Source organism: Pocillopora verrucosa, chromosome 4 (assembly GCF_036669915.1).
Source record: "Pocillopora verrucosa isolate sample1 chromosome 4, ASM3666991v2, whole genome shotgun sequence".
NCBI classification, from domain to species: Eukaryota; Metazoa; Cnidaria; class Anthozoa; order Scleractinia; family Pocilloporidae; genus Pocillopora; species Pocillopora verrucosa.
The window spans coordinates 2,943,863-2,960,245 of NC_089315.1; the positions used below are offsets into that span (position 1 = coordinate 2,943,863).

Below are 16,383 nucleotides of genomic sequence, written 5' to 3' on the forward strand. Positions count from 1 at the left end.
AGAGCGTTGACGAATAGTAATCAGCGACACAATTCTTTATTACGATAAGCAAGATCGGATGAAAATTTTCAACTTCTAAAGAAAGAATTCCGTTTCTACGACGTCTGGGACAATTTGCACACAAGTTTGCAGGTGTATTTCTCTTGGTAAGTTACGAATCGTGTAAGACAATGAAATACAGTACTGTGCAAAAGTAAAAGCGAAGTGTTCGATCGATGAGGCAACATTGCGCTGCTCGGCGAATTTTTCATCACTCTGATACTGTCTGAGTGAGTAGGAAAGTAAACCTAGTGTATCATTCTATTCGAAGTCAGTTTAATCAGCGTGAAAAGGGCAGTATAATGAATTTAAGCCAGTTTCGCTACATACAGAGTCGGCTATGGTCGAAGTTTGCCACACGTCCGCTGCACCGTTAGTTAAGCAAGTTCGCTACTGCACAAAATAAAACAAATTATAAGAAAGCCTATATTCATTTTGATACCATCGAACAAACGGGAATAGCGAGAGCGAGAAAAAGACAGCTTGTGAAAACGGTACTAAGGGAGGGTGAAAGGTTACTTTTTTTAACGCGTTGCGATGTGTTATTGCATCCCCATGGAAACCAATATGTATTTGCATATAATGTACCCGCGGGATACTACCGCGTAATCATGCCGAAGATTACTTCACATACGAGAAAAAAAAATTGCTTGTCTCCATAAGGAAGGATTTTTTCCCGTACAAATATTGAAAGCCTTGAGAAGCGAAAATCTACAGGATCATCAACAAAATACAGAAAACTGGATCCACTGAAAACCGCGTTCGATCAGGAAGGCCGACAAAGCTTCCAGTAGATGCGAAAGCTTTTATTGAAAAGCAAATGTGTATAAACGACGAGGCAACAATAATACAGATTCCAAAACAACTGGAAAAGCGTGGAATCGTTGTGAACACCTCTGCTGTGCGAAGATCGCGAGCCAAATAGGGATGGACGCTCCTCTTCCTTGCTGTGTGTACAGTGTAATGAGATCTGCCTTTCCCATAGCTGAAGATCAGTATCATAGTTATGAGGAAGAAGATGAGGATGAATTATAATGTAGTGAAGTATAAACACTTCATTATTTTCAATGAACGGATGACGTTACTCGTTTCAATCTTCCAAACGGATGATAAAAGTTGTTTTACGGGAAAATAGTGAGGTTCCAACAAACATTGTCATTCAAAGACTAGGTTTCACAATATTTATGTCCTTACTGTTTACTTGATGTTGTCGCGTTTGGAAAAAGTTTACAGAAAGTCTATATGTAAATAGTCATGTATTAAATAGCAAAAATAATTTTGTCACCTGAAAACTGTTGTTTGTTTTCTAATCAAGTGCTCAAATGCAACAATAACGCTCATGAATTTTTCATAACACAGTTGAGTGTAGTTTTATAGTTCCACATTGCATAAAATCAAAGCCATACAATAACCAGGCATGATAGTTGACTTCTGAAACAGGTTCATATCCAGTGATTCAAGTTGTAGCTCTCACTCCTGACAGGAGATAAACAAGAAAGTTTTCATTTCAGGGAAACCTGTTTATTCCCCAGGGCCTGGTTGTTCAAAGATTGGATAATCCACCCGATAAATCATTATCCAGCATATGTGTGTTTTCCTTTCGCGAGTAGCAGCAGTTGCAGCAGGCTGAACATTGCCTGTAGCCCTGCATCATAAATTAGGGGAAAAAAAAACAGTTTCATGGACTGATTGATCATTTGAATGACTGATTGTTTCATTATTTCATTGATTGATTCATTTATTTGTTTACATTTGTTTACTCAGTCAGTCTTTATTTCTCAAAACATAATATTTTGTCCTTCACAAAATAAGCAAGACCAAAAAGGGCATTTCCCTCTAACCAGAACAGGTTGGAGGACAGATAACTTTTTCTTTCTGCTTTCTGGAATGGAACTTTTCAATGGCCTCTGCCTTGTTTCTTTGCTTTGTAGCATACTGTGCAAAGCTTGAGGGCTCTCCCTGCCCAACTCCTCTTTCACAGCCCCTTAGCTTCCCTCGACGATGAGATCAGTGTTTCGTGGATTTCAGCCACATACTCTGAAAACAAAGTGACTCAGAACAAATATGCTGGTTCATTGTATGCTCAATTTTTTTTTGCTACTATGAAATGTTCCCTTATATTGTCTTATAATACATTACAGTAAGTTCTTTTTTAATATGAATTCCACATCTACCAACCTTTACAAGAACAATGTGAATAATAAGGCCTACTGTACAGCAAAATATGGTGTAAGTGCCATACTTTGCAGAATGGCCCATGCTGTCATGACGGCCATCGCCTGCCAGTGTAACCACAATGTATCCTTCTTAGGGTCTCTAACTATTCTCTTTAGCTTTTTTCCTCTCTTTCTCCAAACTTTTCCCCTCAGGAGAGCTGGAATAAGATGTTGTCTCCCAAGTGATATCCTCCATATCAGGTACCTGATAAGAATTACGATAACCTCGCCAAAGAACTGCGTGCTTGCGAAACGCTGAGAATTTTTAAAATTACAACTTTTAATAGAATCAGATAAGGCACAATACAAATGTAGTGTATAGGTTTTTTATCACTGTAAATATTTTTTTGATAATTTTTAATTTAGTATTAACTTGTATCGATGGTGAATTGCATTTTTAATAGCATTTTTATGTACTGATCACTGATTTATACCCATGTTTTTTATGATGAATTCGCTGATCGGCTTTTTTCAGTTAAAAAAAAACATTTATTACAACAGATAGGAGAGATATTAATACCAAAAATGACACGGGTTTGTCTTCTAAGATCTCCATTAAATAGACACCTCTTTGGGAGTATTAGTCTCCTTCAGATCCCTCTAACAGCTCTCATCTATTAAATTTGATGAGATAGGTCCATCTATCTACACACCAGTTACATTTCGCAACAAAAATGTGTTTTATTTCATCAAAGAAAATATTGATCTTGAAAGTATGACGCTGAAGTCATTTAGCCAGTTGGTGAGAAATCTACTTGTAAGGGAAGTATGAATATTATCAAAAGGCAGAGGATGTAGGCTTAAAAGCAGGATATAGATTTTTTTTTTTTTTCAATGGAAAAGCTTCGGCTGGCAACAGTTACATTGTAAATAAGTTGTTTGGTGTAATTGTCACCATAGGCAAGAAACTCATCGAAGTATCTGATGCAGCTACCCGGGGAATTCAGTTTGCAAACAAAAATGCTTTCTCAGTATTGTTCAATATAAGTTTCATCTATAAACACTAGGAAAACTTACATTGTCACCATCAACACCATCAACAACAAATACGGATGACGTAGGGCCAGCCATCGGTGGAGTGTTACTGCGCAAGAAACTCTTAAGAGACAGATGTATAGTTAACAAACAGTTTGCATGCACTGGTATATAAAATACAAATATTATTTAGTGACATGAATTCAAAATGATCCTCGTTAGATCTGGAGCCTTACTTGGAGCCGGACTGTAATCGTCTTTATCTATGATAATTACAGAAGCATAGTTCAAATGATCTCCCAGTTCTTTTTTATCAACAGACTATGTCTTGTTCCCAATAGGGGAAAGTAAGTCATTGATCTCCTAAGTGAGAAAAAAAAATACCGTGAATTGTAAAATGTAACACGAAATAAAGTGTAATAGTGAAGTACACTTGCAAAACAAGGACAAAGTTTTTTTTTTTTTTTTCAACCTCGCGAACCTTGAGCAATACATCGGTTCAACCTTATCCACCGATTTTTTCCCTAAAGATATCGAATTCGTTAGACCTACTACCTATTTCCTAAATTCTGGCATGCATCACAAAAACAAACTTACTCAGCCCTGTATCATTTTTCACTCGTGGCATTTGAAAAACACATGCGTGTATTAGCGTTTCAAGCAAAAGCTTACTTTAGAAGACACCTTTTGGGGAGAAGTATTTCAGAGAGGATAACATACATTGATCAAAAATTCCACGTTAAATCTCGCGTTTCTACTCGCAGACGTATTTGACATCTAAACTACTCTTCATTGTTTTACTTCCCAGCTATTTGTTAAAAAGACGATGATGATTTCGATCAGTCGGCTACGAAGAACTATCGCCTTGAGCATGCTCCTTTTTAACATCAGTGGAACAACGGGATATCCTTCGGGAATTGAAATTGTAAATGCATCATTCTGTGGTGAGTGTCTCTCTTTTGATTTAGTTTTAATCCTCTTTAAAAGGTATTCCGCTCTCAAAAGCTGCTCAGGAATAATTACAGAATGTTACTAGAAATCGAATGGGAAGTGAAAAATGAGAATTCTTCAAAGGAAAAAAAAGAAATGCTAATTTACTTTCTTACAGCTACCTGGAAAGACTTGTATATTTTGCTGAACTAGAATGAGATTTTAGATGTGAAATTCACGCCATTCATGAGTTGATAAATGAAGAAAGAGGAATTAGGCGCTACGAGGAAGATTCCCTTCTCGATTAATCAACTACTTTGGAGGCCTTTAATGATCTTTCCAATTTCCAATTTTTCTGTTTTTATTCCTCATTTCTGATTTCGGATTCCTGGGTTTGACAATTCGTTCTCCACTCTTAATCGTTTATCCTCGATTCCAAATGATTTTCTTTTCACTTTCCATTACCCCCCCCCCCCCCCCGCCCTCCTTATTTCAATAAACCAGCTGCCGATAAGACCATTCATTTTTTGAAAAAGTCCACATTTTTTCCGAACAAAATGAGAAGAGCCAGGCCATTGTAATGTTCTATACAATTCTGTTTTTTCTGTTTGTGGGCCAGGAAATACGTTATATAAGAAAGACAGGGACTGAAGGACCAGTCATTATTTATTGCTTGTTGGGGGGCTGGTTAGTATGTACCTGATCCCCCTTCAAGGCTCTATAATATTCATACGGTCTCTTCTCATTGGCAGTTAATTGGAGGTTAATTTTCTGCAGTCCCCCTTTAACACACCTTTATACACCTTTAGTGACAACTGATTCCCATCCCCTCTCATGTGATCCCGCTCAAAATCTTCCACTCCAGGCCCAAAAGTATGGAGAAATAAGAATCATATCAGCCGTTTAATAACTAGTGACTGAACAGTAAATTGTGCTTGTTTCTCTGTGGTCTAAGGTTTTAAAAACTTTTAGCAATTATTTATTTTTGTGCGGGGTTTCCCAAGGCGTCAAAATAGCATTGAAATTCAAGCTTTATTGTTCCATTCTTTTTTAGGAAAGTATGATAAGCCTCCAACGTTTAAAGTTTCGCATTGGCCTTTCATTCCCACTGGTGTTCTTGTCAATTTGAGCGTAACATTTACACCTGGTAAGTTGATATCAATCGAATACGGAGGAGTTATTATATTTTAATAATTTTGATATCGAATATGATATTGTAAACACTGGGAGGGAGGAGAGAGGAGAGGCTTATGAAATTCCAAGGCTTCGGGGGGGGGGGAATCAGAGGAGAAGCTTTTCGGAGGTGGGGAGGGTCTTTGATCTAATTTTTATTCTCGTTTTTTAGCCGAATGCACTTTTCCTGTTGAAAACTTTCGACATTCAGAATGTGAAACAATGGGGTACTTCAAATACAACTTTTTTTCGGAAATGAAAGTGTGCTTTGGGGAAGGAGGGGAAAGAATCTCTCAGGGGAGGGCCTTAGTAGACTAGTTGGAAGGGAGGAGAGGGTTCTACTGGAAACGTGAAAGTCCACATGGTAAATTTATAAGAAACAGAGGGAAGGGGCCCGGCGGCCAAGAGAGACGGGCTGTTGCAAATCCATAGAATATAGAAAAATAAAAAAAAATAATGATAAAATAAGAAATTGCAAATCCTACCAGCATGTAAGACATGTAAGACTAACGCATATCTCGTTTAAACCTACTGTAGGGTCCAATCGAGTTGTTTTTCATAGAACACTCCAAGATTTGATCCTTTTGGTGGTGGGGGTAATCAGATTTTCTTTTGGAATTACACTCGTGACAAAAACTTTTAATATTCTTCTTTGGTCAACGACCAAACCATTAATCTAACCCCTTTCTTATCCAGTTGACTATGGGTGGATACTATGAAGATCCAGGATTTGAGAATAGAAGATTTGGGTTAGCGCTGAGAGCGATCGCCAGCAAGGGGTTCTAGGGAAAATTTGGTTTTGAAGACCTCAGGAAAACACCCCTCGATGTACAACAGATGTAGCTCATGTTGTATTACTTCCTTTAAACAAGGTTCTTCTAGCCGCTTTCTAACCGATACTTGCTTCTAATAGTGGTGAATGTTTTGGAGGCGATCTTACAATACGAATTGGTCTCAGCAGACGGTGAGGTTGTTTTCAGGAACAGATACGACCGTGTATGCATTTCTTCCCCAGATCTGTGCAGCTTACCTGCTGGTGGTAAGTCTCCAAAAGAGAGTGAAAACAAACAAAAAACAAAACAACAAAACAAAACAACAACAAAACAACAACAACAACAAAAAAGAATTAAAACGGGAAGAGAAAAAAAAAAACGGGAAGGGGACTAGGAGAGACTTTTGCACACATGGGTCTTCTTACCTTTTCAAATATTTCCCAAGCTTACCGAGTACTCCGGTCAACAGATCGAAACTATAGGTTCTGCTCCTTAAAAATTCCAGCCTAAAACCAAGGAGGCTTTTTCCATCAACTGGAAAAAACCCATTGATCATTTCAGTTAAATAGTCAATGATGTCAACCTCACACTTTTTCTTTAATAGCCGTTTATAGAGGTTCGTTTTCTCCTATATTCCTGTCATCATAGTTATGCACATCTGTCGAGATTAGTATTAATTCAAATGGTTTCTTTTTTCAAATAGTTTTTCAACCGACGAAGGCGCAAGCTGAGACACATCGAGACGTGTTTGAGAAATTAAAAATGTTTACAATCTCTCCAAATTGCTCTCTTGACCATCTCGAACAGGCAGCTTCGAATGCAAAAACAGAGAAAAAAAATGCAAAAAAATGGCAATAAAATATTCAGGCAATCTGTTATCACTGATTACTATATCGATCTTATATATTGCTCTTAGCGGTGTCTCCCATTATGACTGACCTTAACTGATTTTTGTTATTGTATTTTATTTTTATTTTTGTCTTCTAGAAACCAAGGTGTGGGTTGGATCTGCAAAGTTGCCGCCCATTCCTCCATTTTTTAAGGTAATCAACCAATTGACGCAGCTCTCTCAGCCCACCGGTCTCAGTGCTTGTGATTCCTTTCTAACAGCTGCGACTGCATTTCAGTCTTTTCTCCCTCGCTAAATTTCTTCTGGTTTGTTACTCATCATAACGTTGTAGTTTTCGTCTTTTCCGTTATGATGTTTATGCACTTTACAAGCGCTTGTACATTTTTCAACGAAATTGAAGCCGAACTCTCTCGTAAGCACTCATCCTATTGGCTCCAAAATCAGCTCTTTAAGGTTTTAAAATTAATTAGCCACCATCCAGGCCTAAGAATATACCGATACATTGGTTTTATAAAGTGAGTCAAACCTGCGAATGAGCCTCCGTGAAGAGTTTCTAAAGCTGACATTTTAAGCGTCAGCCTATCTCTCTGAGTAACGACTAACGCTTGAAACATCGGCTATGAAAACTCTTTACTGTGGCCAGTTTACATCATCATCAAATCTTTTGAATTTTTCAGTAGTTTCAGTAGCCATTCTCTGCCATTCTCTCTTATCTTTGTTATCATCACATCGACCGCGCGCTTTGACAAAATAATAATGATGGTGATGATCATTATAATTACGATTACAGTGATTTTTGTCACTGCGTGTCCTAGTTGGATCTGCTCTTTTCGAGGAACAAGAGAGAGTCGTTGATAAATGCATGCGTTGACATTCTACGTTTTAAGACATTCCGCTTTCATTCTATTCTTCAATCTATTATAGAAACGAACCTATAAGGGAAGAGTTCAACTTTTCAATGAAAAGAACATAATGTTTCTCTGTGGTGAAGTTGTTGGAAAGGTACGCTAGACGACGAACACGAGTCAAGAATCAAGTGAAAGACAAGAAGTAAGGGGGAAAGTAATTCGCTTAAGCAGGGGAAGACATTAAAAAAGTCGTCTTGCAATCGCTGATATTGTAAAACAAGGTTTCAAAATCTAACGACAATCATTAAAGATAACTCCGCTCTGTAGTTTGGGTAAACTCACAGATTAAATTTTTAAGGTGAGGGAATCAACTCATGAATGAAAAAACAACGCAGCAAAAACAGGTAACAATAAAGAGAGGGGATCAATTCGCGCGAAAAATAGTAAACTGTAGCAGAAATTTTTTACATAGATTTGAATAAGAAAGATTTTCCAAGAGAGCTAGCTAAGCATACTGGAACTTTTGAACCCCTCCCTATACATGGTGCTCCCTTGAAAGTTCGACAGTGCAACAGAGATGTAAATAGAAATACGGAAGGACTGATCTGTGTGTTTGAGTTATTTGATCTATTGAGTTCCATAGCGTATTCACTACCAAGCCATTGAGAAGTTTATTGCACAAAAGCAAATCTCAAACCAAAAATCTATCTATCTATGCTGTCTTTGGTTTTGTTTATCTAAACTTTCGCTGCTTTTTTTTATTTTTTTTATTTTTTTTTTTTTACTGCTCAATAGATAATTCTTTTAGAGTTCACCGCGTCCTGAGTTTCAAAAGAAATAAGAGACTTTTCGTGACAAAATATCATCCATATTCGCTGCATACGACCGTTTGTTGCTGATAAAATAAATGCGCTTTTCAAATCGTTTTAGATCATTGAGCTTTTCAGTGATTTTAAATTTGTTGCATGGCATAGCTTACTTGAGACTCGGTGGTGTGTGCTGGTTGGAAAGGAAAAGAGAGAATGTGGGCTTTATCCATCCACCAAAAAGTTTCTTGAATAATTCCTATGAAGTTCAGCGTTCACTATATATCGTGATTCCACGATGTCTCTGTGCAGTTAATGAAAGCTGCGTGGTTATTATGGCCGATTCGTTAAAAAAGTCATTTCACGAACGACAAATTCACACGCGCAAAATAAAGTCAACATGGAGATTCACGCACGTTACAATGAAAGCTGTTCCACGCAACAGCTGCAAACGCTAAAAACACGCGAGACGCCCATGTGTTTTGTAATTCGTTAGTCAAGGCGACCTCCCTGGCTGACATTGGTGATTGAAAGAGATGCGTTGTATCGTCATCTGTTATACGAGACTGTGGCATTCCTCAATTCATCCCTAAACCTATTTCTTTACTGCTGACGACGTAAAGACAAAAGGGGAAAATCTAGCTCGTTGTAAAAGCGGCAAAATATTTACCTTCCACCACAGGCGGCCCAAGCTCCAGCTGTGAGATGATCATCTTGAGCAATAACAGTCATGGCGGAATTATAAGAGTTTGTATGGGCATATTTACGACCGCTCTAAGGAATAAAAAATACGTCAAATTCTCAAAAAAAAAAAACCTCACCTTACTTCCAGAGTGTGTCGCTTGTTATCTGACCGCTTACTTTGATGAAAAGAGCCCATTTAAGCAAGTTGTTTATTTCGAGGTTTTCAACGTACATAAGAAAAGCCCAAGGCTGAACACTCCATTTCCGAACGCCTGATCCGAGAAGCGAAAAATCCAAGCTCAAAATGATCGGGCGCCCACAAATCCAACGCAGAATCCAAGCACATATACTGTAGTTTCATTAAAATTCACTAAAAACTCAATCTTCCCCGTGCAACCGACACTAAGCCGCAGTTTGCTTCAAAAATTTCCGGTTTAGAGGTTTCTAACAGCCCGCGGCCACATCAACCTTGACACACGACCGTTGAAAACCAGCTCGGTAACCCTAGCTCCTTTTCGAACTGAGCCTCGCCGGGGACCATACCGTCAGTTATCGTCTATAAATTGTTTTAGAACCACGGGTCCCCTCAGTAGAAATCGATCAAGAGGCTATTGTTTCGATCGGCCAATCGGCAAATGTGATTATTTTCGGAGTCAGAGGAAAACCTTGGAAGGATTTGTTCCAGTATTCAATTTAGCTCTATCTGGACATACTTAGTTTAATGTTGCTAACAAGACAACTGTTATTTCGTTTCGTCCGCACGGATATCAGCAACAACAATACTTACCACGATTTCCATTTCAGATACGAGTCGAATTGATTACGTCCCTGCTGCGACCGTGGAATAGACTATTTTTTACCGACGACATTTTTTCTTTTTGAAATTGAAAGGAAACTATCGAGATTTACGAGATCAGCCGTGCGGTTTGCAACTATGCCTGTAAATTATTTTGAATTTGTAAACATTTCCGGAGGCGAATTCGATTGGCCGATCGAAATAATAGCCTCTTGATCGATTTCTTTTGAGGGGACCCGTGGTTCTAAAACAATTTATTGACGATAACTGACGGTATGGTCCCCGGCAAAGCTCAGTTTGAAAAGGAGGTGGGGTTACCGAGCTGGTTTTCAACGGTCGTGTGTCAAGGTTGATGTGGCCGCGGGCTGTTAGAAACCTCTAAACTGGAAATTTTTGAAGCAAACTGCGACTTAGTGTCGGTTGCACGGGGAAGATTGAGTTTTTAGTGAATTGGAATGAAACTACAGTATATGTGCTTGGATTCTGCGTTGGATTTGTGGGCACCCGGTCATTTTGAGCTTGGATTTTTCGCTTCTCGGATCAGGCGTTCGGAAATGGAGTGTTCAGCCTTGGGCTTTTCTTATGAACGTTGAAAACCTCGAAATGGACAACTCGCTAATATGCGTTCTTTTCATCAAAGTAAGCGGTCATATAACAAGCGATACGCTGTGAAAGTAAGGTGAGGTATTTTTTTTGAGAATTTGACGTATTATTTTATACCTTAGAGCGGCGTAAATATTCCCATACAAACTCTTATAATTCCGCCATGACTGTTATTGCGCAAGATGATCATCTCACAGCTGGAGCTTGGGCCGCCTGTGCTTCCACTGGGTTTATCAGCCAACTAGGCAATGGACTGGAAAAGTTCACTAGACCAATTCCTCAATAAAAAGAGAGGAAGATCATGTCTGGATCTGTAACCTTAAAACTCTGCCACCACGTAAGCTACTTTAAAGCGAAATATTTAACTAGACCTAGAGACTATTTGCGGCTATCAACAAATTTAGTCACGTCAAAGTCATAAGATCACAATTGTGTGAGCCAGTGATAAAGAGAGTCAAATATCCTTAATAACCTGGATAAGGATACTTAAAGGTAAACTGACGGCTAAAAGGTAATTTTTTCGGAATACCGTCTAAATGCCCCAGGTAACACATTGAAACATATGCAAGGTGCTTCGAATGCCTCTTTGTGCCTTTTTTCGCCGGGAAAACTGTCCTAAATCCAGCTTGGTAAGTCATCCACCGTAAACGCTTCGATTTTGATCATTACGTCACACGTGTGTACATTAAGCAAAGTAAATATGGCGGATAGTCGTTCGAGTGAAAGCAGTTATATTTCGAGGTCTGATTATTTGGATTTTGAGGCCTCGATGGAGGGTGAACATAATGAAAAGGTTCATGAACCTGTTGTTAAAATCAGGCCCTTGCGATTTGAACCGCTAGGACGAACCTAAAATAGAGCGCGAGAGTCAGAAGAGGATCATGAGCCTCTGCGCCGCGGCCGCCTCAATCAAGAAAGCGAGAGTGGTGAACGTATTTACGCTTTCAAATAAAGTCTTTGAAAATCAGTCGCTCATTAAATGTAGGAGCGAGCAAGTAATGAAAACCAAATGTGTAGACTCTTGAATAACATGGGAGCGAAGCTGAAGCTAGGGTTTTCCTGAATGAAAATATAAACATGCACGTTTGTGGAGTTGAATTGGATGGATTATACAAGTTTCCACGCGATTGAATCGGTTTTCATTTTTTCTTTGTTGAATTTGGCGAACGACTAAAGATTTCTCGGCTTTTACTTTAAACCCCAAGCAGCAAAAGATAACATTCGTAAATGTAGTATTGAAATCCTCTTAATATTAACTTATTGTTTACTTGTGGTCTTTGCACCTTGTTTCATATATAGCCTAAAGTTTGTTATCTCCCACGTTTGCCAAACGGTGAAGGTCACAGAGCTGACAACTGTTCCTTTTGGTGAAACTAATCATACATGTTGTGCTACCTATTTTTTCTGTTCAACAGCGTGAAAAAAAATCTACTTTACTGATTTTTTTATTACAAACTGCCGATCAATGTGAAGGGAGAAAGAAAACACCCTCTAAAACTCCCTCTGCATGGAAGTAGATGTTGTAAAAAAAAATATATATATATCTATGTATATAGAGGATGGTACAGTGGAACAGTTGCAGCCAGAAGCCAGATGTATTGTCCAGCATTCAGGGTTTAAGGAAATTAATGAGGGCTGACTCTCTCTCTCTCTCTCTCTTTTTTTTTTTTTTTTTTTTTTTTTTGCTTACAAAACATCATTATGTACACAGCGCTTCCCTGGTTTTCGTTTTCTTTGTTTTACATCCTGTTGTTTTCCGTCCATATTATCAATGTCAACGCAACTAAGAGTGGTACAGTCTCATGACATGTGCTTATTGGTTTCCTATCTCAGGCTGTCGGTTTGTTTACGATAAACGAGTGTGAGTAATTTACTGTTCATTCAGCTGACAGTGGTACATTTTTGAAACGAGTAACCTTTCGAACAGGACTGATTTCATCATGTTTCCGGTCGCAAATGAGAAACGACGCTTGAGTGTGGCGCTCATAACAAGGCGTTACGACATGGTTCTGTTATTATACACTACCACTGGAAGTTAATCAAACTTAGGCACACGAATGTGCTATACATGCTGCTCAATGTTAGTTGTAATCATTCCTGGAAAACTCTCAGCTAGAGACAAAACGCGTCCAAAAAAATAAACAAAAAGGTTACAACAGCAAGAAGTCTTCCTTCCTGCTGCTCACTAGTCTCCTTTAAAAAAAAATGAAAAAAGGATAATTCTTGTTCATTTCCGGAACGTGAAAGAAGAGTTTCGTTCACGAAACCGGATTACGACCTCCTGTAATAAGCGGTAACACCTTGCGCTTAGTCATGTTCACTCCAGAACCGATGGGCCTGAGGTCCCAGTGATACACACTGGACAAAATCTAAAGTCAAATACTTTCGGCATGGAATAAAAAATATTTCTTTGAGTATAAGACTCGATAATGGTTTGGAAGAAAAAATGATGGGAAAATATTTTTTACAACTGTTTATTTATATCGTTTATTTGCTCATTCAGGATTCTTTAACCTAAGAGGAATGTACTGGGACAAAAAAAAATGGCGCGGGGGGGAGGGGATAGAATTAGGCGTCAGTTACCCTTTAATGATTTTATCATAATACTTTCATTGCGCGGAAAACGAAAGAACTTGGGATTGACAAAACCACCATCATCCACGGTAACTTTCCTTGATTTTTTTGGCAAATGACTTAAATGCATATTGAATAAAACAGAGCAGCATGTTGACTTACCTATGGCAAGCAACAATACAGAGGCGTTAAGGACCACGAATGGAACATTTACAAAGATGGAGTCGTTCTTTCCCTCTCCTTCCCACGACCCATTAAATCCCCCCTGTCCTCAAGAAACTAAAAGTAGCCACAGTAGCAATGTCATTGTGATAACAGCACTACAACGAGATAAATAAAGAAAGATAAATTTTATTGAATTAGATGGTAGTGAATCCAAGCTCGGTGGAGCTTGCTGAAGATAGGTATGTATTGCTATCGTACATTATTTCAAGAGCATTTCAACGCTGTCTGATACAAAATTGCAAGAGATGCGGAAGATTTGCAAGTGTCAACAGAGAGTTTTCACAGTTTTCAACGTCATCAGCCGCTAATTCGTTACCAGTCTACGGGACACTTTTAAGACTAGATAAGAGCACTTTAGGGTCCGTAAAGACCGTTCACGTTTTTTGAGATTTTTCTTCAGTCGAAATTGGTTTGTACGTATGATGAGCTAAATATTTACGCGAAAGAACTTCGTGTCATAGGTACTTCAAAAGCGCACAGCATTCTCTTTTGACATGAAGGTCTCAATGGGGTGATGGTTTTTACGGTTAAATGTCAAATTGTAGACCATTTTACGGCCAACAGTTGATTACCGTCCTTTGTGATTAAAGAACCATTTCTGCAGTTAACTTTTTAACGACTTTCGGCTATAATATTTTTTGGCTGTTTTACAGCTAATGGTGAAGACTATTGTGGCCCCCTTACATTACCAGCAATGAAAGGCAAAATACCGCAAACCAGATAACACTTTTGCCATGAAATGTTCATTTTATTGCTTTGAAACACGGTGAACCCCAAAAGTATTTATTTATTGAGCGAAAAAAAAAAACGCGTTAGATAATTAAAACCATAGAGAGCAACAATAGGCATCCTTTGGTTATGAGTTTTGCTCGTATGCAATGAACTGCGCTGTCATAATTGATATTTCAAGAAGTTTTTTGAACAATGGCCTGGTCTTGAATACACCAAGCGACTCACAAGAACAGATTACTAAAACAAACAGATCAGTCCTATCTCATTTTTACCAAACTCTTTGTTTTAACTAATGAGTTTCATGGAAGCGCTGTGTGTAGGGAAGAGTTCAAAGGCTCTCACCTGCTCCGCTTGCTCCCTTGCACAATCGTTCTCATTAAAATCTAAGTAATTCTTGCTGCAGTATATAGTTTTCACGCTAACTGATCCGTCCTCTTATTGTTCCCCGTTCTCTACGTCGGTTTTAAATATCAGGCTATTTCACAAATGAGCTGATTCCCTCGCCACAAAAACGTAATCTATGTATTTATTCAAAGTTACTAGAGTTATCTTTAATTATTTTTGTTAGATTTTAAAACTTTGTTTACAGAATCATTGGTTGCAAGACCACTCTTTGCATGTCTTTTCATGCCTATTTTTTCCTTCAATTTGTAAAGATCGTCGTTCTTAATTCTAAAACATGTCTCGATGTATTTAACACCGTCGGTTGAAAAACTATTTGGAAAAAGAAACTGTTTGAATTTATGCCAATCTCGGAATACATGTATGACTATAATCACAGGGATAAATATACGAAAAACAGGAACTAATGGTACGATTAGCTTCCTAAGGTTTAAGCTGGAATTTTATGAACTAGAACCCATAATTTTTATTTAATCTGCAAAGCAGGGTATTAGATGATTAGCTTTAATTTTAAATGCTTAAGAAAATTCAAAGTGAAATAAGTGTCTCTTAATCCTCTCTTAGTCCTCTCTTTTTTTTATTTTTTCTTCCTTCCTTTCTTCCGTTTTTTTCTTTCATTTTTTTCTTCCTTTCTTTCTTATCTTCATTTCTTTTTTTCTCATTTTCTCTCTTTTTTTTTTCTTCGTAGCTCTCTAGTTGGGAGACAACTTACCACCAGCAGGTAAACTGCAATAGATTGGGTCCTCATCACATACAATGTCGTCCATTTTCTTGAAAATCACCTTGCCGTCTGAGATAAATTCGTATTGCCAGAATATTTCGAGAACATCTACCGCTATTAGAAGCAAGCACTAGTTAGAATTCCCAGTGTAGGGAAATCTGATTCCCTGAATTGAATACAAATAAAACCATGGAGCATTGGATTCTGTCGTCCGATACTCTACGAAAAAAACTCAGTGGTGGATTGGACCCCACATTAGGTCTAAACGAGATATTAACATATGTCTTCCAATTTTTCTTGCATGCCGCAAGGATATGCAGTTTCGGTATGTTTTCATACCGCCTAATCACGGAAGATGCTATCCGCAGTTTTTAATCATTCTTGCGGTCGTTTATGATTCATTCACATGTGAGTCAAAAAAAATGTAATTATGCAAACTGGATTTTCTGCAAGCCGTAGAATTTCATAAGCCCCTCCTCCTGCTTTTGTAACGATATCACTTTTAATTGAAAATCAATAAAAAATATTAACTTCTCCATCACAACTTCAACTTACCAGGTGTAAGTGTTACATTAAAATTAAAATGGGTTCCAGCAGGAATGAAAGGCCATGGAGAAACTTTTAACGTTGGAGGCTTATCGTACTTTCCTGAAAAGAATGCAACAATGGAGCATCACCTTGGACTACAAAAAAACAAAATTAGTTTCTAATTGAGTCTTTCACTAGTGAATGGTTGATGCCATTCATTAGTCCCTACACTTCTCACTTACTTTAGTCCAGGCCCCACCAAAATCTTAGATACAAAGCAATGCATGGAAAATTAAATTGTAACTTTGTTTTTTTGCGACAAATGAGTAGTCTTATTCTCGACTGGTTTTGAGTAAAACAGCCGGTGGGCAGTGGAGAGGTAAATTTAAAAATAATGGAAATGGCGTAATGGAACCCGGATATCAGATAGTTGAAGAAGTACTTAGTCAACTGCTAAAAAGAAAATCGGCAATTCTTTTTTTCTTAGAGGAATTATCAATTTTCATTT

The 16,383-nt window shown here is 38.1% G+C and overlaps 2 protein-coding genes across 4 annotated transcripts in view; both read left to right on the top strand.

The window, feature by feature from the left end:
- Nucleotides 1–5: 5 nt before the first annotated feature.
- LOC131794978 (uncharacterized) lies at nt 6–15,611 on the top strand. Of its 3 annotated transcripts, XM_066165004.1 has the most exons (7): nt 6–146; nt 4,039–4,174; nt 5,215–5,307; nt 6,247–6,372; nt 7,094–7,149; nt 7,881–8,006; nt 15,315–15,611. In XM_066165004.1, the coding sequence occupies exons 2-6, from the start codon at nt 4,057–4,059 to the stop codon at nt 7,965–7,967; spliced, it is 480 nt and encodes a 159-aa protein (XP_066021101.1). In that variant the 5' UTR covers nt 6–146; nt 4,039–4,056; the 3' UTR covers nt 7,968–8,006; nt 15,315–15,611. The 3 variants fall into 3 exon arrangements, with proteins under 3 accessions (XP_066021101.1, XP_066021100.1, XP_066021102.1); XM_066165003.1 differs by lacking the exon at nt 15,315–15,611 and having other exon boundaries at nt 7,881–8,130; XM_066165005.1 differs by lacking the exon at nt 15,315–15,611 and having other exon boundaries at nt 6,295–6,372; nt 7,881–8,130.
- LOC131794982 (uncharacterized) overlaps nt 11,199–16,383 on the top strand; it is a 36,042-nt gene continuing 30,857 nt past the window's right edge. Inside the window, exon 1 of the mRNA XM_066165001.1 lies at nt 11,199–11,322. The gene's annotated coding sequence lies outside the window, so the exon portion shown is untranslated. The remainder of the gene's footprint in view (nt 11,323–16,383) is intronic.